The 22962-nt window shown below is 50.0% G+C and overlaps 1 protein-coding gene across 1 annotated transcript in view; it reads right to left on the bottom strand.

Annotated features, from left to right (window-relative positions):
* LOC119955932 overlaps positions 1-22962 on the bottom strand; it is a 247361-nt gene that overhangs the window by 14758 nt on the left and 209641 nt on the right. Inside the window, exons 23-26 of the mRNA XM_038782590.1 lie at positions 22450-22668; positions 18279-18356; positions 12643-12891; positions 1370-1588 (exon numbers count right to left, since the gene is read on the bottom strand). Of these exons, the coding sequence (XP_038638518.1) occupies positions 1370-1588; positions 12643-12891; positions 18279-18356; positions 22450-22668 (765 nt within the window). The remainder of the gene's footprint in view (positions 1-1369; positions 1589-12642; positions 12892-18278; positions 18357-22449; positions 22669-22962) is intronic.

Raw genomic sequence — 22962 nt, 5'->3', positions numbered from 1 at the left:
GCGATTCTCCGCAAATGTTGCGAGTCGTAAAGGCTGCCGTGAAACTGGCCGTGTTTCACGGCAGCCTCCGCGCCCCCTCCCGGGACCCGATTCTCCCCCCCGGGCGGGGCTAGCAGTGCGGCCCCGTGAAGCACGGCATCGCGGGCTTAGCGACCGTCCCGCGCATGCGCTGATGACGTCATCACGCATATGCGTCAAACCCGCGCATGCTCGGGCCGTCATGCCCCTCAGCCACCCCGCGGACTGATCCTGCGGGGCGGCGGAGGAACAAATAGTGCGCGGGTATCGGACCCGCTGCCCGCGATCGGTGCCCACCGATCGCAGGCCAATGCCACCCTTGGCACGGCCGCACCACGGTGCCATGGTTGTCCGGGACGGCACTTTGCGGCCGTTTTCACGAACGGTGAGAGCAGGTGTGATTGCGTTCGTGAAAACGGCCGTAAAGGCCTGGGAACTCGGCCCATCGGCCTGGGGAGAATCGCTGTTCGCCGTAAAAAACGGCGAGCAGCGATTCGTGTCGTGGGGCGGCCGTGGGGGGGGGGGGGGGGGGGGGGGGAGAATAGCGGGAGGGAGGGAAAAATGTCGGGAAGGCCCTCCCGCTATTCTCCGACCCGTCGTGGGCAGCGGAGTATCGCGCCCCTTATTTCTATTCATCAAAGACAACAATTAGTCGTACATTCGGAAGAACCAGAGGTTGAGTCAGAAGTTAATCAAGAACCAAATGCTACAGCTTTCAGTGAAGACCATCCATGTCAAGAAAAAGGGAGATCAGGAAGCGAGACAACTGGGGCGGGATTCTCTGTCCCACCACACCCGTTTTCTGGTACGGTGTGCCCCTGCCGGCAGCGGGATTCCCCGTCCCGGCAGATGGCCAATGGGGTTTCTCATTGTGGGCACCCCCACGCTGTTGGGAAATCCGCGGGCGGAGTGCGCTGCCGGTGAAACGGAAGATTCCGCCGACGGAGAATCCAGCGTCTTCCACATCTGACACGAACACGATCGGGGAGCGCCATGAAGCCTCCTCACAGATTGAAACAGTAATGTCAGTAACGTGGGGAGATTGGGCAGTATGTCAATATGAATGAAGACTTGGGGGAGATGTAGTTTATAAGGGTGTAAATAGCATCTCCAAAAGTGCTGTAAGAAAACACATGACGAGGAGTAGAGAGAGAATGCTCAAGATTCAGCAGTGTAAATCTAGTCACCAATAGCCAAACACAGTTCTATTGCATAAAATAAACCAGTTATTGTTTGAACATACCAACATGTCAGGAATCATTCCGTCAAGTTAGACTAACCAATACGCAACAAGAGGTCACTCTGAACACTGAACTGTGAAGAGGGTCATGCCAAATTGTCAGCTCTATACCTGTGGGTAACTTTGCATCGCTGCTCCATTTGTACCAGAGATTCTCTCCATACTTGGTGTCGCTGTGCTGGAGGCTATTGATATCAATGAGATGCTCTGCCCATTTCTGTGCTTGTTTGGAGAGGTCAGAGTTCAACTTCAGTGGCCGTGACTGGTGTAAGGTTCGTAATCTGTTGTGTTCTTGAAGCAGTTCAGCAAGGAAAGCTTTTTTCTCCTTGTCTGCAAAACATCAGAAAAACAATAGGTATCTCAGAGCATTGGTGAGGCTGTGACGCACCGTTCATATTTCTATGTCATGGATTGATACCACTGAGAATGCAGCTGACAGGTAGAATTCAACCCAGAGAAGTGGGTGCTATGTCTTTTCGTCCGACGTCATTTCGTCCAACGACACTTCGTCCACGTCTTTTCGTCCAACGTCTTTTTGTCCGCCCGTCTTTTGGTCCAACGTCATTTTGTCCGGTGATTTTTTTCGTCAAAGATTTTTTGTGACTTTTTACGTGTTTTTGCTGGATGATTTTTTTTGTCAAAGACTTTTTGTAACTTGACTTTTAGTAACTTGCTTAGTAGCACCACTCCACTTTAACTTTTGTACATGGAAATCTTCTCTAATGCACATAATATACAATAAAGAATCTTTATTACCGGCCTCTTTCCTTTAACGAGCCTCGTTAAAGGATAGTTATTATCGTTCTCTCGTTAAAGGATAGTTATTATGGGAGGTGAAGAATTTGGGGAAGTCAAACAAGGCAAAGGATTACACACAAGGAGGATATTACGAGGTGTAGAGGAAGTGAAGGATCTTGGGGGGAATTCCTACAGATCCCTGAAGGTAGCAAGGCCAGTTAGTTGGTTAATAAGGTATATGGAATTCTTTCATTTATTAACCAGGGCATAGAATGTAAGAGAAGAGCAAATATCATTGCACTTTGTGTGATGAGCGCTTTCAAATATTTGTAATGTTCTTTCAGATATTTTATGAATGAAGTATATTTTTGCAAAAAATAGGCACATTGAAGAGAGGATGAAAGGAGGACCCGGAGATAGCAACCATCAGCTGGAAGAGCTGTCCAATACAGTCAAGTCTGTGGCTCCAGAGCTCGGAGAGAAATTAAAATGTGACTTCCCAGGAAAACAGATAATTTATTAGTTGGAGAATATTTTGAGGTCTTCAAACCTCTTGCATTGTAATTGTAATTGTAAGGTTTGATTAGTTGTAATCAGGTTTACAAGCAGTAAAGCACTGGGGCGGCATTATAGTGAGCACTGCTGCTTCAGAGCCCAAGGGACCCGTGTTCGGTTCCAGCCTTGTTGAGTTGGCACTTCCTCCCCGTGTTTGTGTGGGTTTCCTCCGGGTGCTCTGGTTTCCCCCCACAGTCCAAAGATGTGCAGATTAGGTGAATTGGTCTTTCCCCTTCGTGCCCAATGAGATGGGTGGTTAGATGGGTGGGGGATTGGGCTTAGGTAGAGTGCTCTTTCGGCGGGTGGGTGCAGACTTGATGGGCTGAACGGCCTCCTTCTGCTCTGTAGGGATTCTAGGAAATTCAAATCTTATTCGGATTAGCAGTTTGTATTCATTATAAATTAATTAAAAACCAGTTAATTAGCGCATAATAAAGAAGACAGGGTTGGTGATGTGTGAGGGCCGCTGGATGCCGGAGTGATCCAGGTCAGATACATCTGTAGCAAGTGGCTGTGGCTTAAGCTCAGAGTCAAGGAGCTGGAGATTGACCTGTAGACTCTGTAATGCATCAGGGAGGGGGACAGCTACCTGCACACTTTGTATCAAGAGGCAGGCACACCCTTTAGGACATGGTTTTTCTGATTTGGTCTGTGGTCAGGGACAGTATAGTGCGAATGCAAGTGAGGCAGGTATGGGGCCCCAGAAGGTAGAGTGGATGAGCTTCAGCCTTTGCAGTTCTTAGAAAAGAAAAAGTACAGCACAGAAGGAGGCCATTTGGCCCATCTTATCCATGCCAGCCCTAGGACTAATCCCACCTTTCTGCACCCAGTCCACAGCCCTGTAGCTTGTTCAATAGGTTCCTGTAAACAACCTGTAAGGTTGAAAGTGCTGGCTGCAGGGTGGATGACCCATCTGACCATTGCATTATGGTACAAGAAACCATTCAAGTGGCAGCATTTATAGGAATGTGGTGCTAGTTTGGGACAATATAGTCAGAGGGGTAAATACAATTCTCTGCAGCCACGGGCTGGAGTCTAGACAACTGTGTTGTCTGCCCGATACCTGGGTTTGGGATAGCCGTGTAGGGCTGGAGGGGAACTTGCAATGGGAGGTGGAGGATCCAGCATTTGTGGACCATATAGGTACCAACAACATAGGTAAACTAAGAAAGATGTTCTTTTTTTTTAAATTTAGAGTACCCAATTATTTTTTTCCAATTAAGGGGCAATTTAGCATAGCCAATCCACCTACCCTGCACATTTTTGGGTTGTGGGGGTGAAACCCACGCAGACACGGGGAGAATGTGCAAACTCCACACGGACAGTGACCCAGACCCGGGATCGAACCTGGGACCTAGGCGCCGAGAGGCAGCAGGGCTAACCCACTGCGCCACCGTGCTACCCAGAAAGATGTTCTTCTGAGGGAGTATGAGCAGCTAGGTGCCAAATTAAAAAGTAGAACCTCAAAGGTAATAATCTGTGGATTACTATAGAGCCATGGGAAAATTGGCAGAGGGTAAATCAGACTAGGGAGTTAAATGTGTGGCTCAAAGCTTGATGTGCAAGAATAATGGTCTTATGGCCTTAATTGCATTTCAATTCATGGAGCACTGGTACCAGTACTGGGGAAAATGGGTGCTGTACCACTGGAGCGGTCTGCACCTGAACCTGGGATGAGTGTTCTGTTGAGGCGTAGAAACCTTTAAACTAAACAGTGAGATCAAGGGTTTGGGCAGATGTGATAAATAAAATAGAGAAGACAAGGTAAGAGAGCAAGGTATAAATAAGGAAAATTATAATCAGAGCACGCAGGAAAAGCACAGGGTGTGCAAACTAAGAATACACCCGTAGATATGGGCAAAGGTTCTCCAATCTGGATTTCCCACCAGCGGAGAATTGGGACTGGTCTCTACTGACGCTGCAAGCGAGTTCCATTTGCGAGTCTCTCTCCTTAACCATGCTATAATAAGCTTGGTGAAGTGGTTTCATTTCCTATTTTTCATAGCAGAAAGCACTTAGCTCCTTTTGATGTGGTGAAGAGTTGTCACTCATAGCAAGAGTATTCATAAACATTGTGGTTAGCATCAAAGCAGGGGATTGGAGATGCACTTCAGCGTGAAGGGAAAGATCAATAAGCAATCCACCAAGCATCTGTGCCTGACCTATAAAACTGTCAATCAAAGGCGAATGAAAGGTTTTTCTCAGTGAAATTGAATGGAAGATTTGCATTTCAATTGCTGTCAGGGGATTTGAAGCCCTCCCAAATGTTCTGGGCTTTCGAGGAAGCCTCTGACACTTGTAACAGCAGCTGCTTTAAAGCCTTTTGTCTGAGGCATCAGATGTTAGGAAAGGGTGAGTGAAAATGCAGTGATTTCACTGTGCTGCCTTGACTGCTCTTCATGGTGTAGAGGGTAACATATTAGCATTGAACTTTAGTTAGCCAAAAGGAAACAGAGGATGGGTGGAAAAATGGATCAAAATGGATTTAGGGTTGGCAAGATGTGACGAGTGGTGCGCTACAGGGATCAAGGCTGGATCTCAACTATTCACAATTTATTTTGATGACTTAGATGAAGGGACCAAATATATTGTTGCTAAATTTGCTGATAACGGTCTTCCGGTGGCGGCGATGTCCGAGTGAGCCGCACATTCGGCGGGCTCTCACTCCGGCGGGGCTTAGCAGCTGATTCCCCGCGATAGCGGGACCACGGGGGCGGCAAAAAGGCTGCCGTGAAAGAAGAGGAGAGCGGGCTGCAGCGGATGGAATCGTGGGAGGCCAGCAGGTAGAGGAAGAAAGAGAGAGAGAGAGAGACGGAGGCAAGGAGGAAGCTGACCTGAAGGGTAAGATGACGGACCCACGGACCTTCCTTCCTCCAGGACAAGGAAAAAAAGTTTGGAGTTGCTGAGGAGGGACAGCTTGGACACACTTCAGATGCCCAGGAGGTAAAATTTAAGGAGCTGGGCGAAGGAAGGCGGCAGCGAAGGTGCTGAGGAGCGGGCTGTGGCACATGGAACAGCGGGATTCCAGAAGGCAGAAGAAGAAGGAGTAAAAGGAACAGAGACAAGGACCTGAAGAAAATTACCTGGGACCTAAGATGGCGGACACACGGACCCCGGACTCAGCAATCCAGCAGGTGCTGGATAACATGCTCCAGGTAATGAAGTCCAGTTTTGAAGTGCTGAAGCGGGACAGCTTGGACCCAATCCAGAAAGCGGTGGATCAGCTGAACCAGAGGCTGGACGCCCAGGATGTTAAAGTTAAGGAGCTGGGAGAGGCGGTGGAGGAGCAGGCGGATGCGCAAATGGTTGCAGCGCTAGAAGTGGACGGCCTGAAAGAGCGGCAGAGAAGACTGCTGGACAGAGTGGAGGAGCTGGAGAATAGAGTCCGCAGGAACAATCTGAGGATGGTTGGCCTCCCGGAGGGGGCTGAGGGAGCTGATGCTGCAGCGTTTGTAGCAGACCTGCTGAAGCAGCTGATGGGGGCCGAAGCCTTTCCGCGACCGCTGGAGCCGGAGGGGGCACACAGAGTGCAGGCAAGGCAGGGGCGGCCGGGCGGACCCCCCCCCCGCCCGATGGTGATTAGGTTCCACAGGTTCGTGGACAAGGAACGGGTGCTGCAGTGGGCAAAGAGCGCCAGGAGCAGCACGTGGAACAACAGTGTTCTCCGCATTTATCAGGACCTAAGCCAGGAGGTGGCTCGGCGGCGAGCAGCCTTTAAGAATGTCAAGGAGGTGCTGTTCAAGAAGCATGTGAAGTTTGGTCTGCTGTTCCCAGCTCGGCTATGGGTCACGCACCAGGGTCAACACCACTACTTCTCCGAGCCCGAAGAAGCGATGGACTTTGTGAGGGACCTGGGGCTGGTCCCGAAAGGAGGCCCCAAGGACGCGAGTTAGGGCCCGAGGATTTCTGTGGGAAGGAACGCCGAATGTGCCTGGACTGCTGCTCAACGGGTTGCTGGGCCAAAGGGGCCAAGCGGAACATTTGAGACTCTTTCCTTTGTTCATGGACATTTACGTGCTTTTTCTCTTTTTTCTGTGTTTTTTTTTCCTGTTTGGGCTGGTTTGTGCTTTTTGTGCAGCTCGCGGAAGACACTGGAGCCGGCTTGCCCCAGTGGGTGGGGAGGAGGACGGGGAAACAATGGGAATGAGACAGGAAGGCGCCGGAGTGTTGAGTCACCGGGCTAGCAGATTGGCTAGTCAAGGGAGTCAGATGGGGGGGGAAGTTACAGCTAGTAGATGGCAGGGGTGGGGGTATCGGGGGATGGGGTTAGGGGAGGGGGGGTTGTTCTGCTGACGGGAGAGAGACTTGAAATAGGCACTGGAAAGGAGGTCGAGGGTGGAGGCAGCCAAAGGGCGGGCCAGGAATGGCGCGACGCACGGGCCAGGGGCCGGCCCGAGAAAGGCTATGGCTGACCGGCGGGGTGGGAGGGGTGGGATGTGCCCCCCGACCAGGCTGATCACCTGGAACGTCAAGGGACTGAATGGGCCGGTTAAGAGGGCGCGGGTGTTCGCGCACTTGCGGGCCCTGAGGGCGGACGTAATTATGTTGCAGGAGACACATCTGAAAGTGTCGGACCAGACCAGGCTAAGGAAGGGCTGGATTAGCCAGGTCTTCCACTCGGACTTGGACTCGAAGTCCAGAGGGGTGGCAATCATGATCAACAAGCGCGTGCAATTTGAGGCAGAGGGCATATCCGCAGACAGGGGGGGCAGATACCTGATGGTACGGGGCAGACTGGAGGGGAGAAGAGTGGTGCTGGTGAATATATATGCCCCGAACTGGGATGACGTGGACTTCATTAAAAGAGTGCTGGGGAAGATACCGGACTTGGATTCTCGCAGGCTAATAATGGGAGGGGACTTTAACATGGTCCTTGACCCGACTTTGGATCGGTCGTGTCCCAGAACGGGTAGACTCTCAGCAATGGCAAGGGAGCTGAAAGGGTTTATGGAGCAAATGGGGGCAGTGGACCCCTGGAGAGAGGGACAGCCAACAGGAAGGGGCTACTCGTTTTATTCGCACGTCCATAAAGTATATTCCAGGATAGATTTCTTTGTACTAAGCAGGGACTGTGTGGGGGAGGTAAAGAACACGGAATACTCAGCAATTACCATTTCAGACCATGCCCCGCATTGGGTGGACCTGCAGTTCGGGGGAGCGAGCTATCAACGCCCGCAATGGAGGCTAGATGTGGGACTGCTGTCGGAGGAGGGGATCTGCGAGAGGCTTCGGAAATGTATAAAAAATTACCTACAGGTGAATGACACGGGGGAGGTCTCAGCGGCGACCTTGTGGGAGGCGCTAAAGGCAGCGCCGGCCCTAGGGTTGCTGGCGCCCCGGGCAAGCTGAACTTCGGCGCCCTTGGGGAGGGGGGGCGGGGCCTGGGAGGGGGGGCGGGGCCTGGGAGGGGGCGGACCCGAGGGGAGGGCGGGGGGGGCGGACCCGAGGGGAGGGCGGGGGGGGGGGCGGACCCGAGGGGAGGGCGGGGGGGGGGGGCGGACCCAAGGGGGGTGCGGACCGGGGGGGTGGGGGGGCGCCCTGGGGGAGGGGGGCCGCCCTGGGGGAGGGGTGCGGTACGTTTCAGCGCCGCCGCTTCAGCGCTGCCGTTTCAGCGACAGGACATTTCAGCACCAGAAAAAAAAATCATACAGCAGGAAAAACAAGACCTTGGGGAACTGCCCCTCATAAGCATCCTCCAGAAGGAACATCCCAAGTACCCAGGGACAACAGGATACTGGCCATATCATTGGACCTGCACCCCATCCAAATCCAAACCTCTCCCGTCCCAGCAGGGAAAATGTACTGTCCCCATTCATATTAAGAGGAAAAGCATAATCACTCCAGCCCCAGCCAGGGGGACCCCGGGAAACTAACCCGACCAACAGAGTGCACCATGATTAGAAATAACACCCTCAAGAGAGACGAAAAGAATGAAAGGAGCGGGATGCAGTCATAATAATAGTCCTTGGGGGGAGTGATAATTGATTATTGATTATTGAAACCGCATGAGCAGATGGTAAATTGTTTTCTAACCTACACCAGATGACATGTAGTTCAACGGAGGGTTTTTCAAAACTCTCACTGACAGTTTCAGCTTTTTCTCCCCTATGTTTAAAGAGCATGGGATTTTTATCCCCATGTTTAAAGAGAAGCAAATTAGCACACAGTAATAAAACTCCAAAAAAAGGCCAAATAACTAAGTGTTATAACTAAGTATACCTGTGTCACCACCTTTGCACTGCAGCTTTTTGGCTCCCCTGTTAATCTCGTTGCGCTTGTAAAGTGACCTGTGAATGAATGAGCGCTGGCCAGCTGAAATTTTTGGCGCTGAAACGGCAGCGCTGAAATTTTTGACGCTGAAACGTCCAGGCGCTGAAACGGTAGCGCTGAAACGTCGGCGCTGAACTGTCCCATTCCCCTGGGGGAGGGCGGCCACAGCGGGGAGGGCGGCCACCGCGCATGCGCTGGTTGGCACCGGCCCAACTGCGCATGCGCGGGACCCGAGTCTGGCGCCCCCTAGCACATGGCGCCCCGGGCGACTGCCCGAGTTGCCGGTGCCTTGAGCCGGCCCTGGCTAAAGGCAGTAGTGCGGGGGGGGAGCTGATTTCAATTGGGGCCCACAGAGCCAAGGCAGACCGGGCAGAGATGGATAGATTGGTCAGGGAAATGGGTCGGATAGATGAAGAGCACGCAGAGTCCCCGGGGGAGGTTTTACTCAGGGAGAGGCAGAGACTACAGGCGGAACTGGGGGCACTATCCACGAGCAGGGCCGTGGAACAGCTTAGGAAGGCGAGGGGAGTGGTGTACGAGTATGGGGAAAAGGCTAGCAGACTGTTAGCGCAGCAACTCAGGAGGAGGGAGGCGGCCAGGGAAATAGGTAGAGTGAGGGACGAGGGGGGGCGCAAAGTGGAGGACCCGGCAGAATTGAATAGGGTATTCCGGGACTTCTATCATAAGCTGTATACTTCGGAGCCGCCGGAAGAACCGGAGGGGATGAAAAGGTTTCTGGACGGGTTAACATTCCCAACAGTTGGGGGGGGGGGGGCGAGTGGAAGAGCTGGGGGCCCCGATTAGAGTAGAGGAGGTATTGGGGGGCCTAAAGGCCATGCAGTCGGGGAAGTCCCCGGGGCCGGATGGATACCCAGTAGAGTTCTATAGGAAGTTCTCTGAGCTGGTGGGCCTGGTATTGGCGAGGGTTTTCAATGAGGCAAGGGACAGAGGGACCCTGCCGCCGACAATGTCACAAGCCACCATATCTCTGATATTGAAGCGGGGTAAAGACCCGGAGGCGTGCGGGTTCTACAGGCCAATCTCCCTGATTAATGTAGACGCCAAGCTCCTGGCAAAGGTACTGGCGGGCAGAATGGAGGACTGTGTACCGGAGGTGATTGGGGAGGATCAAACGGGGTTCGTGAAAGGTAGGCAGCTGGCGGCCAATCTGAGGAGATTGATCAATGTGATAATGATGCCCCCGGCGGTTAGAGAGGTGGAGGTAGTGGTGGCAATGGACGCCGAGAAGGCCTTTGACCGGGTGGAGTGGGACTATCTATGGGAGGTGCTCGGACGGTTTGGGTTCGGGGAGGGATTGGTGGATTGGATCAAATTATTATATCGGGCCCCGAGGGCCAGCGTCAGGACCAACAGAGAAGTGTCGGAGTACTTTAGGTTGTACCGAGGGACCAGACAGGGCTGCCCGCTCTCCCCGCTGCTGTTTGCGCTGGCCATAGAGCCGCTGGCAATTGTGCTGAGAGCCGCAGAGGGTTGGAAGGGGATGGTGAGGGGCGGGGTTGAACACAGGGTTTCTCTTTATGCAGACGACTTGCTCCTGTACGTGTCGGACCCAGTGGCCGGGATGGGAACTATACTAGGAATGCTGAGGAAGTTCGGCCAGTTCTCAGGATACAAATTAAATACGGTCAAGAGTGAAATGTTTGTGGTCCAGGCAAGGGGCCAGGAGAACAGATTGAGAGGGCTACCGTTTAGGCTGGTTGAGGAAAATTTCCGGTATTTGGGAATCCAGGTGGCACGTGACTGGGGCAGGCTGCATAAGTTAAATTTAGCCAGGGTGGTGGAGCAAATGAAGGGAGAGTTTCGGAGATGGGATGCACTCCCGCTGTCGCTGGCAGGGAGGGTGCAGACTGTAAAGATGACAATCCACCCTTGATTTTTGTTTATTTGTCAGTGCCTCCCGATCTTTATCCCACAGTCCTTCTTCAAAAGAGTTAACGGGCTGATCATGAGCTTTGTCTGGGCGGGAAAATCCCCGCGGGTGAAGAAGGCGATGTTGGAGAGGAACCGCAGCGAGGGAGGGCTGGCTTTGCCGAGTCTGGTCAATTATTACTGGGCGGCCAACATCGCTATGATAAGGAAGTGGATGGTGGGTATGGGGTCTATTTGGGAGCGGGTGGAGGCGGCTTATTGCAGGGGCTCCAGCTTGGAAGCCCTGGTCACAGCTCCTCTACCGCTGCCGCCGGCCAAGTACACCACCAGCCCGGTAGTGGTGGCGACCCTGCGGATATGGGGCCAGTGGAGGAGGCATGTGGGGGAGATGGGGGCGTCTGTCTGGGCGCCAATCTGCGACAACCATCGGTTTTCCCCCGGCAGTATGGATGGGGGGTTCTGAGTATGGCGGCGAGCAGGGGCGGGAAGGGTGGGTGATATGTTCCTGGAAGGGAGCTTCGCGAGTTTGAGGAACTTGGAGGAGAAATTTGGGTTGGTAAGGGGAAATGATTTTAGATACCTACAGTTGCGGGACTTTGTTCGTAGACAGGTCCCATCTTTCCCGTGCCTCCCGCCAATGGGGATCCTCGACAGAATAGTCTCTAAGAGGGAAGAAGGGGAGGGTAGAGTCTCGGGTATATATAAGGTGCTCATGAGGGAGGAAGGGTCCCAGACAGAGGAACTGAAACTTAAATGGGAGGAGGAGCTAGGCGGGGAAATGGAGGATGGGCTGTGGGCAGAGGCCCTGAGTAGGGTAAATTCGACCGCGACATGTGCTAGGCTCGGGCTGATCCAATTTAAGGTCGTTCACCGGGCCCATATGACGGTGGCTCGGATGAGCAAATTTTTCGGGATAGAGGACAAATGCGCTAGGTGCGCGGGAGGACCAGCGAACCATGTTCACATGTTTTGGGCATGCCCTAAGCTGAGGGGGTACTGGGAGGGATTTGCGGGGGTCATGTCCCAGGTGCTAAAAACAAGGGTGGTGATGAGTCCAGGGGTGGCAATTTTTGGGGTTTCGGAAGACCCGGGCGTCCAGGGGGAGAAAGAGGCCGATGTGTTGGCCTTTGTTTCCCTGATAGCCCGGCGACGAATATTATTGGCGTGGAGGGACTCAAAGCCCCCGAAGACTGAGTGGTGGCTTGCGGACATGTCGAGTTTCCTGGGGATGGAAAAAATTAAGTTCGCCTTGAGGGGATCTGTGCAGGGGTTCACCCGGAGTTGGCAACCATTTATTGACTTCTTTGCGGGAGAGTGAGCGTCAGCAGGGGGGTGGGGGGGGAGGGGGGGGCGGGGTAGAGTAGAGTAGGAGGGAAAATATGGCGGGTAGTACCGGTGGGAGGGGAGCGGGCTTGTGCAATATGTTACGATGGAAGTATTGAAAGTACGTGGATGTTTGCACATTTTTGCCTTTTTTGCTTTCTTTCTGATGATGTCTGTAACTGTTTACAAAGCCAAAAACTACCTCAATAAAATTGTTTATTAAAAAAAAAATTTGCTGATAACGCAAAGAAAGGTAGGAAAGTAAGTTGTGAAGAGAACACACGGCGTCTACAAGGAGAGATTGGTGGGTTAAGTGAGTGGGCATGGTCCCTGTGCTCCTCCCATACCCTCCCTGCCGTCCCTTTATTATCAGGCCTTTTGTTTCTCTCTATTTATGTTATTTCAGAATGGGAATGTCTGTAGTGGCCTCATTCTGTGGACTGCTCTGAATGGCCATGAAAAACAAGTTCCCCAGAATTATGTTAAGAGAATTCAGGAGCTACCCAAACTCATACTTGGGTTGGTCATTTGGGTTTCTGTCCAAAATAAACAATTATTTTGGTTTTCTTAAAGGATGTACCTTGTCTTTTAGGGAGCAAAATCTATACCTGACAGTTGCATCACCCGAGTTGTCCCTGGTCTGTCAGGTATCTTGCCGCTGTCTCCTTGTGCTGACGCAACCTCACCCTCCTTCACCTTGCTGCCAGCGGGTAGGACGTTTTTAGCAAAGTAGCCCGGGTTGGTGATGTTACCCGCCGGGTCAAACTGAGCCACGACAATGGTGAGGCCTTTGCCATCAGAAGCCAGCCCAACTCCGACCTCCTTGGACTCTCTCCAAACCAACTGTGTGAAATGACCTGCAGAGGAACAACAATCAAATGATTTACAAAGAGTTCAGACCCACAGCTTCTGCCATCCAATAATGTCCATGAGTTGTGTCTTCCCACACGTATGATTCACATCTCTGATTGGCTAATGCTCTATTTGATAGACTCACACATATGATCCACATCTCTGCTTCCCTTGCTCTAACTGGCACCAGGTTTCATGCTGACTAACATTGGCTCCTACTCTGGTGAAGCCTTGATTTTGAAATTCTTATCTTAGTTTTTAAATCCCTCCATGTCCAAGTACCTTCCTGTCTCTGTAACCCCCTCCAGTCCTACCACCCTCCAAGATCTCTGTGCTCCTCCATTTCTGGCATCTGCAATTACTCCGACAATTTTGTGTATCCAACATCATATAGAAACACTTACACCTACAGAGAAGCTCAGAACATCTACTGGAAACATCCCAAGATCATCACAAGCAATGAATTACCATGAAGTATGTTACCTGTTATTATATATTTCGTATACCAAAGGATTGTACAATGTTTTTGGCTGTCGTGCTATCGATTGAGGTAGTTGAATGTTTCCAGGCTATTGTTTGTAGAGTAAAGGGTTAACTCGAACACTAGAACTAGCTGTGTAGCTGTCATAATTATGTCACTCAGAGAGAGACCAATGAGAGGAACCTAAAAGAGGAATCGTAGTTTCTGTTCTGTAATCTTGCATATGTTTAGTTTTGTAAATAGAAGTACCTTTGAAGAAAGATCTTTGCTTCCAGCCAGATCTCTTCCTAAAGTAAGACACGCAAGGTCTTCCAAGACAGCCCATCAACAGCACACTGTTCACAAATCTTGGGTGGGATACTCCGACCCCCCGCTGGGTCGGGGAATCGCTGGGAGGCGGCATGAATCCCGCCCCTGCCGGCTGCCGAATTCTCCGGTGCCGGGGTTTTGGCGGGGGGGGGGGGAATCGCGCCGTGCCGGTCGGGGGCCATTGGCTGTGCCTCCCCGGTGATTCTCAGGCACGCGATGGTGGACCGAGTGGCCACCCATTTTCGGCCGGTCCAGCCGGCGTAAATCGCAACAGGTCCTTACCGGCGGGACCTGGCTCCACGGGCGGCTTCTTAGGGGTGTGCAGGGGGATCTGGCCCCGGGGGGATGCCCCCACGGTGGCTTGGCCCACGATCGGGGACCACCGATCCGCGGGCGGGCCTGTGCTGTGGGGGCATTCTTTCCCTCCGCATCGGCCGCTGTCAACCTCCGCCATGGCCGGTGCGGAGAAGAACCCCCCCCTGCGCATGCGTTGGGATGACACCAGCGCACGCTGGCGCTCCCGCACATGCAGCAACTCGCGCGGGCAGGCAGAAGCCCTTTGGCGCCGGTTGGCGTGGAGCCAAGCCCTTCCGCGCCAGTGGCGTAGCGCCAAACACTCCGGCACCAGCCTAGCCCCTGAAGGTGCGGAGGATTCCACATTTTCGGGGCGGCCCGACACCGGAGTGGTTCATGCCACTCCTCGGCGTCGGAGTAATAGAACATAGAACATTACAGTGAAGTACAGGCCCTTCGGCCCTCGATGTTGCGCCGACCTGTGAAACCCCTCTAAAGTCCATCTACACTATTCCATTATCATCCATATGTTTATCCAATGACCATTTAAATGCCCTTAATGTTGGCGAGTCCACTACTGTTGCAGGCAGGGCATTCCACACCCTTACTACACTTTGAGTAAAGAACCGACCTCTGACATCTGTCCTATATCTATCTCCCCTCAATTTAAAGCTATGTCCCCTCGTGCTCGCCATCACCATCCGAGGAAAAAGGCTCTCACTGTCCACCCTATCTAATCCTCTGATCATCTTGATGCCTCTAATAAGTCACCTCTTAACCTTCTTCTCTCTAATGAAAACAGCCTCAAGTCCCTCAGCCTTTCTTCATAAGATCTTCCCTCCATACCAGGCGACATCTTGGTAAATCTCCTCTGTACCCTTTCCAATGCCCGCCCCGCCGGTTCATGGAGAATCCCAACATTACTTCCTCAAATACAGCCATGGGATCATAGAATCATAGAATTTACAGAGCAGAAGGAGGCAATTCGGCCCGTCGAGTCTGCACTGGCCCTTGGAAAGAGCACCCTACTTAAGCCGACGCCTCCATCCCCATCCCCATAACCCAGTATCCCCACCTAACTTTTTTGACACTAAGGGGCAATTTAGCATGGCCAATCCACCTCACCTGCACATCTTTGGACTGTGGGAGGAAACTGAAGCACCCGGAGTAAACCCACGGAGACACGGGGCGAAAGTGCAAACTCCACACAGACAGTCACCCGAGATCGGAATTGAACCTGGATCCCTGGAGCTGTGAGACAGCAGTGCTAACCACTGTGCCACCGTGCCAGCCCCAAATCTTTAACATCCATTCAAACCATTGGAAGTGGAACCTGGCACTCTGTTTAATGGGCTGCTGCATCAAGCACCTTACCTTCTGGAACTGCTTGCAACATTCAAGATGCCTCAGTCTCACAACAAGGAAAGGTGGTGGTGTAGGGAGAAAGGGAGTTGACCCAAACATTACTCATTACAGAGCCAATGCCTTTTAGTTTTTGTCCTTGATTGAATAGATTGGAGGCAGGATTCTCTGTACCGCCAGACATGTTTTCTGGCGCGGCGCACCCCACCAGCAGTGGGATCTTCCGTCCTGGCAGCCAGCCAATGGGATCTCCCATTGTGGCCACCCCCACACAATAGAAAATCCCCAGGCGTGAGTGCGCGGCTGGAGGATCCCGCTGACGGAGAATCCTGTGGGCCTTTTTCCTTTGGGATAGAGGGCACTTAGTGGTGACCTCCTGGAGATCTTTAACATTTTGAATTGATTGGACAACGTTGATATGGAGAGAGCATTTACAGTTGTCGGACAGTTCAAAATGACGGACCATAGGTACATAATAGTTACTAATGAATCCAATAAGAAAACAAGGATAAACTCTTTACTGGAACAAATGTGAGTGGAACATAGGAGGAGTAGTAGACCATTCAGCCCGTCGAGCTTGTTCAGACATTTAATTAGATCACGGCTGGTCCTCTACCTCCATGTCACTTTCCCGCCCTAGTCCCATAGCTCTTGATGTCATTGGTCTCCAGAAATCTATCGATTTCTGTTTTGAGCATAATCAATGAGAGAGCTTCCATTTCCATTTCCCTTTGGAGTAAAGAATTCCAAAGATTCACCACACTCTGAGAGAAGATATTCCTCATTCCAGTCTTAAATGTTCTGAGATTATGTCCCCTGGTTCTAGACTCAGCAGCTAAGGAAGACATCCTATCTATAGCTACCCTGTCACACCCTGTGAAGATTTTGTAAGTTTCAATGAGATCACTTCTCGTTCTTCGATATTCTAGAGAATACAGGCCCTCAAGCTCTCCTCATAAAACAATCCTGCCACCCCAGGGATTACTCTGGTGAAGCTCTGCTACACTCTTTCTATGGCAAGTACATCTTTCCTTAGATAAAGAGGCCAAAACTGTACGCCATACCCCAGGTGCGGTCTCACCAAGGCCCTATATAATTGCAGCAAAACATTTTTACTTCTGTACTCAAATCCCCTTGTGATAAAGGCCAACATACCATTTACTTCCTCATTGTTTACCGCACCTGCATGTCAGCTTTTAGTGACTCATGAAGAAGGGCCACCCATGTTCCTTTGAACATTAACACGTCCCAACCTCTCACCATTTAAAAACTATTCTGGGCGGGGTTCTCCATCGGCGAGATCCTCCTTCGCCGGCAGCGCACCCAAGCCAGTGGATTTGCTGATGGCACGGGGGTGAACCTCATTGGCCGTTTGCTGGGTCAGAGGATCTCACTGCTGATGGGGATGCGTCACACCAGAAAATGGGTCTGACGGGACGGAGAATGCCGACCTCTGTCTTTCTGTGTTTTTCTAACCAAAGTGGATAACTCCACATTTATTCACCTTATACTCCATTTACCATGCTCTTGCCCGCTCAGTCAGCTTGTACAAGTCCCCTTAAAGCCTCTTTGCATCCTTCCCACAACTTATATTCACACCAAGTTCCGCATCATTAGCAAATATGGAAATATTGGGCTGGATTCTCCATTTTAGCAGCTAAGTGCCGTCTGAAATGGAGAATTCACAGGCATTTTACGACGCCAAAATTGGCGCCGAACCCTCACTGATTCCGGGACCTGCAAGGGGCTAGCAGTGGCGATGGGTAGAACTCTCGGCGCCTACCCCAGAAATGGCCGGAGAATGACTGGGTCCGTGGCCATGCATGCGTACAGCGGCGACCTGCAGTGTGATCGCGCAGTACAACATGGCGCCGGCTATGACCAGACCCAACCTGCCAATTACGGCCCCATAGAACGCCCCCTGGATATCCCCCACCAGTCACTCCAGCCCTCGCGGAAGCCCCCCCTGGTCAGCGGCACAGCTCCCGTTTTGGGCGTCGGAGGGGATTCTCTGCCCAATCGCCGATTACGATATTGGCGTCGGACAACGGAGAATCACGCCCCCCAATGTTTGACCCTCCCACATCATTTATATCGATAGTGAACAGCTGGGGCTCCAGCACTGATCCTTGTGGTACCCCACCACTAACAGTTCACTATCATTTTCTGCCAATTCTCAATCCATACCATCCCAGTTCATAAGTTGATAAGATATAGGAGCCATTTGGCCCACTGAATCTGCTCCGCCATTCGATCACAGCTGATCTCATCCTGGCTTTAACTCCACCGTCCTGCCTATTCTCCAGAACCCTTCAACCCATTACCAATTAAAAATCTGTCTAACTCCTCCAGTATATTACCTCCATGTGCTCCAATTTTATTTACTAGCCTCCTGTGTGGGGACCTTATCAAAGCCTTCTGAAAATCCAAATACACCACATATACTGGTTCTCTGTTACCTGGCCACAGGAATCATCCTCAAAAAAACTCCAACAAGTTTCTGAATGATGGGGTGTCGATTAATTTGTTCTTAATCTAGACATTAATCGAAACAAAAGTTCAGCACAACATCGTGGGCCGAATAGCCTAATCTGTGCTGTATTTTTCTATGTTCTATGTTTGCCAAACATGATTTCCCTTCATAAATTCATGTTGACTCTGCCCAATCATATGTTCTAGCTGTCACATCCTTTAAAATAGTGGTGAGAATGTAGAATTTCATGGCTACAGGATGTGGTTGAGGTGAATGGTTGAGATGCTTTTGAAAGGAAACTAGTGGAGTATGTGAGAAAAGTAACGGAAAGATATACTGAATGGCTGAAATGTGATAGCTGAGATAGGACGAGACTGCTGTGACTAACCGAGTCAAATGGCCTGTTTCCATAGTGCAGATTTTATATAATTCCATGCAATCATTATGAACAATTGGGACAATCAAAAACTTACCACAATTCTTCTGAAATCCCGGAGAGGCGAAGTCGTAATTTTTAACTTCATTGTACCAGTTTTCAACAGCTTCCTTTCCTGTAAACATTGAAACCTTAACAGTGTAAAACACATTACAGCATAAACACAGCAGAGTCTGGGACACGAGGTATGTCCTCAGACATCACTGACAATAATGTCCTGTCATAAACTCCTGATTTAATAAACTAGTTATAAGTGAATTCCTGTTATTCTAAACTCCTGTCAGAATACACTTAAGTTACAATACATTCCAGTCACAATCAATCCCTGTTATACTAAAGTCATAAATACTTTTCTGTTGTAATAAACTCTTGTCAGAATAAAATACTACGACAATAAACCTGTTACAGTAAACACTTGTTATAAAAAACTCCATGGGCTGGATTCTCCGGCGGCGGGATTTTCCGTTTTGCCGGCAGCCTGAGGGTTTCCCGACGGCGTGGGGCTGCCCCACAATGGGAAACCCCCGCTGACCAGCCGGCGAAACGGAGCATCCCAACGGCGTGCTGAACCAGAAATCTGGTGTTCGATTTGTTATAATAAATTGCTTAAAATCAAATTCATCCCATATTAAACTCATCGCAAGAAACAACCTCTGATATAATAACTCTTTTTGCAATAAACTTGATATAATTAAGCCGCAATACTTAAGTTTCCGCGACAGTCCTGTAGTGTGAAAGGTTTAGAGGGAATTCTTAAAATGCATCCAGGAGAACGTTTTAAGCCAGTACATAGAAGGACCTAAAAAAAGAGTCCTCGACTTAATCCTTTGGTAACAAAGCTGGGCAAATTGCTGAAGTATCAGTGGGGGAACATTTTGCAGACAGTGATCATCACTCGGTTAGATACAAGATTGTGATGGAAAAGGACAAGGATTGGCCTGAAATCAAAGTTCAAACCTGGGAGAAGGCCGATTTTAATAAGATCAGATATGATTTGGTCTGAGTGGACTGGGAGGTAATTTTAGGTACAGTGGGTGGCATTCAAGAAGAAAATAGGGAGAGTTCAGGGCCAACATGTTCCAATCAAGAGAAAGGGTCCAACAAATCCAGTGAACCCTGGACATCGAGGGATATACAGCATTGGATAAGGAGAAAAAGGGAGGCTTATGGCAGATATCAGGGGCGCAAAACAGCAGAAGCCCTAGAGGTGTATAGAATGTGCAAAAGTGAATTTAAAAAAGGAAATAAGGAGAGCAACAAAGGGGATGTGAAAGGATACTGGCAGGTAAAATAAAGGAAAATCCTGAATTGTTTTACAAGTACATTAAGGATAACTAATCAAAGAGTAGGGCCCATTAAGGGCCATAGTGCTAATTTGTGTGTGGAGCCGGAGGACGTAGATAGGGTTCGAAATGAGTGCTCTGTGTCAGTATTCACTTGTGAGAGGGACGGAGATCAGGGAGAAGGACAGTAATAAAATTAAAGAGATTAACATAGACAGAGAGGAGGTTCTGAGTGAGTTGGCAGGTTTAAAGGTAGACAAATCTCCAGGGCCAGATGAAATGTATCCCAGGCTGTTGAATGAGGCAAGGGAGGAAATAGCAGGGCGCTGGCAATAATGTTCAATTCCTCTCTGGCACAGGAGAGATGCCGGAGGACTGGAGGTTAGACAATGTGGTACCATTATTCAAGGAGGGAGGAAGGGATGAACCAGGAAACTACAGGCCAGTCTGTCTAACCTCAGTGGTGGGGAAACTATTAGAAACAATTCTGAGAGACAGAATTAATCTGCATTTGGAGAGGCAGGGGTTAATCAAGAAGGGTCAGCATGGTTTTGCTAAGGGGTGGTCATATCTGACCAACTTTATTGAATTTTTTGAAGCAGTGACCAGGTATGTAGATGACGTTTAATGTAATCTACTTGGATTGCAGCAAGGTTTTTGATAAGGTTCCCCATGGGAGACTGATAGCGAAGGTAAGAGCCCATGGGATCCAAGGCAATTTGGCAAATTGGATTGAAAATTGGCTGAGTGGAAGGAAGCAGAGGGTGATGGTCGCGGGGTGCTTTTCTGACTGGAAGCCTGTGTCCAGTGGGGTCCCGCATGGCTTACATAAAGGGGCTGGTTTAGCTCACTCAGCTAAATCGCTGGCTTTTAAAGCAGACCAAGGCAGGCCAGCAGCACGGTTCGATTCCCGTACCAGCCTCCCCGGACAGGCGCCGGAATGTGGCGACTAGGGGCTTTTCACAGTAACTTCATTGAAGCCTACTCGTGACAATAAGCGATTTCATTTCATTTTTTTTCAAATGATTTAGAATGTAGGAGGGTTAATCAGTAAGTTTGCGGATGATACAAAAACCGGTCAGGTGGTAAATAGTGAGGGGGATAACCTTCGATTACAAGAGGATATGGACAGCTGGTCAGATGGGCTGATCAGTCCCAAATAGAATTCAATCCGGATAAGTGTGAGGTGATGCACTTGGGCAGGACAAAGAAGGAAACGGAATACATGATAAATGATAGGACCATGGGAGGCACCAAGGATATGAGATGTGTAGATACACCAGTCCCTATGATAGCAGAGCAGGTGGATACAGTGGTTAAGAAGGCATATAGTATATTAGCCGAGGCATAGAGTTTAAGAGAAGGGAGGTTATGCTGGAACTGTATAAAATGTTGGTTAGGCCACAGCTAGAGTATTGGGTGCAGTTCTGGAATCCACATTATAGGAGGGATGCACTGGAAAGGGTGCAGAGGAGATTTACCAGATGTTGCCTGGGCTGGAGAGTTTTAATTTCGAAGACAGATTGGATAGACTTGGATTGTTTTCCTTGGAGCAGAGGAGACTGAGGGGGCAAGATTGAGTTATGGATGGCATGGTATACAGTGGTTAGCACTGTTGTTTCACAGTGCCAGGGACCCAGGTTCGATTCCCGGCTTGGGTCACCGTCTGCACGTTCTCCCTGTGTCTCTGTGGGATTCGTCTGGGTGTTCCAGTTTCCTCCCATGAATCCCGAACAGGCACCAGAGTGTGGCGACGAGGAGATTTTCACAGTAACTTCATTGTAGTGTTAATGTAAGACTACTTGTGACACTAATGATGATTATTATTATTATGAGTTGTATAAAATTACGAAGAGCATAGATAGGGCAGACTGGAAAAAACCTCTCCACTTGGTGGAGGAATCAATGACCAGGGGGGCATAGATTTAAGGTAAGGGGCAGAAGGTTTAGAGGGTATGTGAGGAAAAACCATTTTACCCAGAGAGCGGTGGGAGTTTGGAACTCGCTGCCTGAAAGGGTGGTGGAAGCAGAGACCCTCATAACATTCAAGAAGTATTTAGATGTGCATTTGCGATCCCAAGGCAGACAAGGCCTTGGGCCAAGTGCTAGGAGATGGGATTAGAATAATTCGTTAGTTGTTTTTGATCAGCACAGTGGATCAAAGGGCCTTTTCTGTGCTGTCCGACTGTATGACTCTAATTCCTGTTATAATTCTAATGATCTGATTTACAATTTCACAGTGATATTCATCTGATGAACTATCTGGAGCTGGTTTAGCTTACTCGGCTAAATCACTGGCTTCTAAAGCAGACCAAGCAGGCCAGCAGCACAGTTCGATTCCCGTACCAGCCTCGCCGGAATGTGGCGACTAGGGGCTTTTCACAGTAACTTCATTGAAGCCTACTGACAATAAGCGATTTTCATTTTTTTTCATTTTCATCTCAATTAGTTTATCACCTTGATTTAATTTTTGCTTCAATCAATAGATTTTCTCAGAGATCCAGAAGACTCTCAACTGTCGAGCATAACCTATCGATTCTGGAAAGACATGGGTAGGACATGGGTCACTTTGCCAGACGTATTTTGGAGAGAGTCAGGAATTTCAAGGCCACAGAATGAGCTCAGTCATGGGAATCAGGAACTTTCAGTTAATTCTGTGTTGAAATGTCTTCTATTCAGAGGAATTCACTGGGCAGAAGTACAGATAGATGACCTAAATGGATCATTCAAAATATGTCACATAATAGTCCTGTAGAGATTCAATGGATTTACTTTGGCAAGGGTGAGACTTTGCATAATTAGGTGGGGTATATAGAGTTCAGGGTAGAGCAAAGTGGCTGCGAAAGGAACAATATCGATGGGCTGGATCAGAGCCAGTGTATCTCCTACTGATGTTAACCGCCAACAGGCAGTGATGTGACGTACCTGTAACCGGCTGGCTGCCATGACCTTGCTGACACCAGATGTTCTCCCCGTAAGATGTGTCGCTGTGCTTCAATGTTCTGCAGCTTACCAGATGTTGTGCCCATTTCTCAGCCTTCTCGCTGATTACCGGGTTCAGGGTTAACGCCCCCGCTCCGTGCTTTGCCCGATATTCATTCACAGATTTCAGCAACTGCGCGGCAAAACTTCCAGACCCTTCACCTGAAAGAAAGAGATCTCAGTAACGTACTGTGACTGGTGAGTGGATAGCCTGTAGAGTGAGGGAGCTCATCCTGAGGCAGCACAATGGCTCTCTGAATCTGTCTGGCGACCATGACTGTAATAGCCTCTTTACTGATAGTGCAGGGACAATCTGTATGTTTGTGGTAAGGGAGCGCGTGAGAGTGGATCAAAAACATGTTGGAAATATGCAGCAGATGCAAATAGAAAAAGACAGACTTGTGTTCCACCAGAAGCGGAAGCGAATCTTCAACAGAACCTTTTGTAGGATGGAAG

Source organism: Scyliorhinus canicula, chromosome 21 (assembly GCF_902713615.1).
Source record: "Scyliorhinus canicula chromosome 21, sScyCan1.1, whole genome shotgun sequence".
Classification (NCBI taxonomy): domain Eukaryota; kingdom Metazoa; phylum Chordata; class Chondrichthyes; order Carcharhiniformes; family Scyliorhinidae; genus Scyliorhinus; species Scyliorhinus canicula.
The sequence above is the reverse complement of the archived record's forward strand: the minus strand, read 5'-3'. Positions and strand labels throughout refer to the sequence as shown.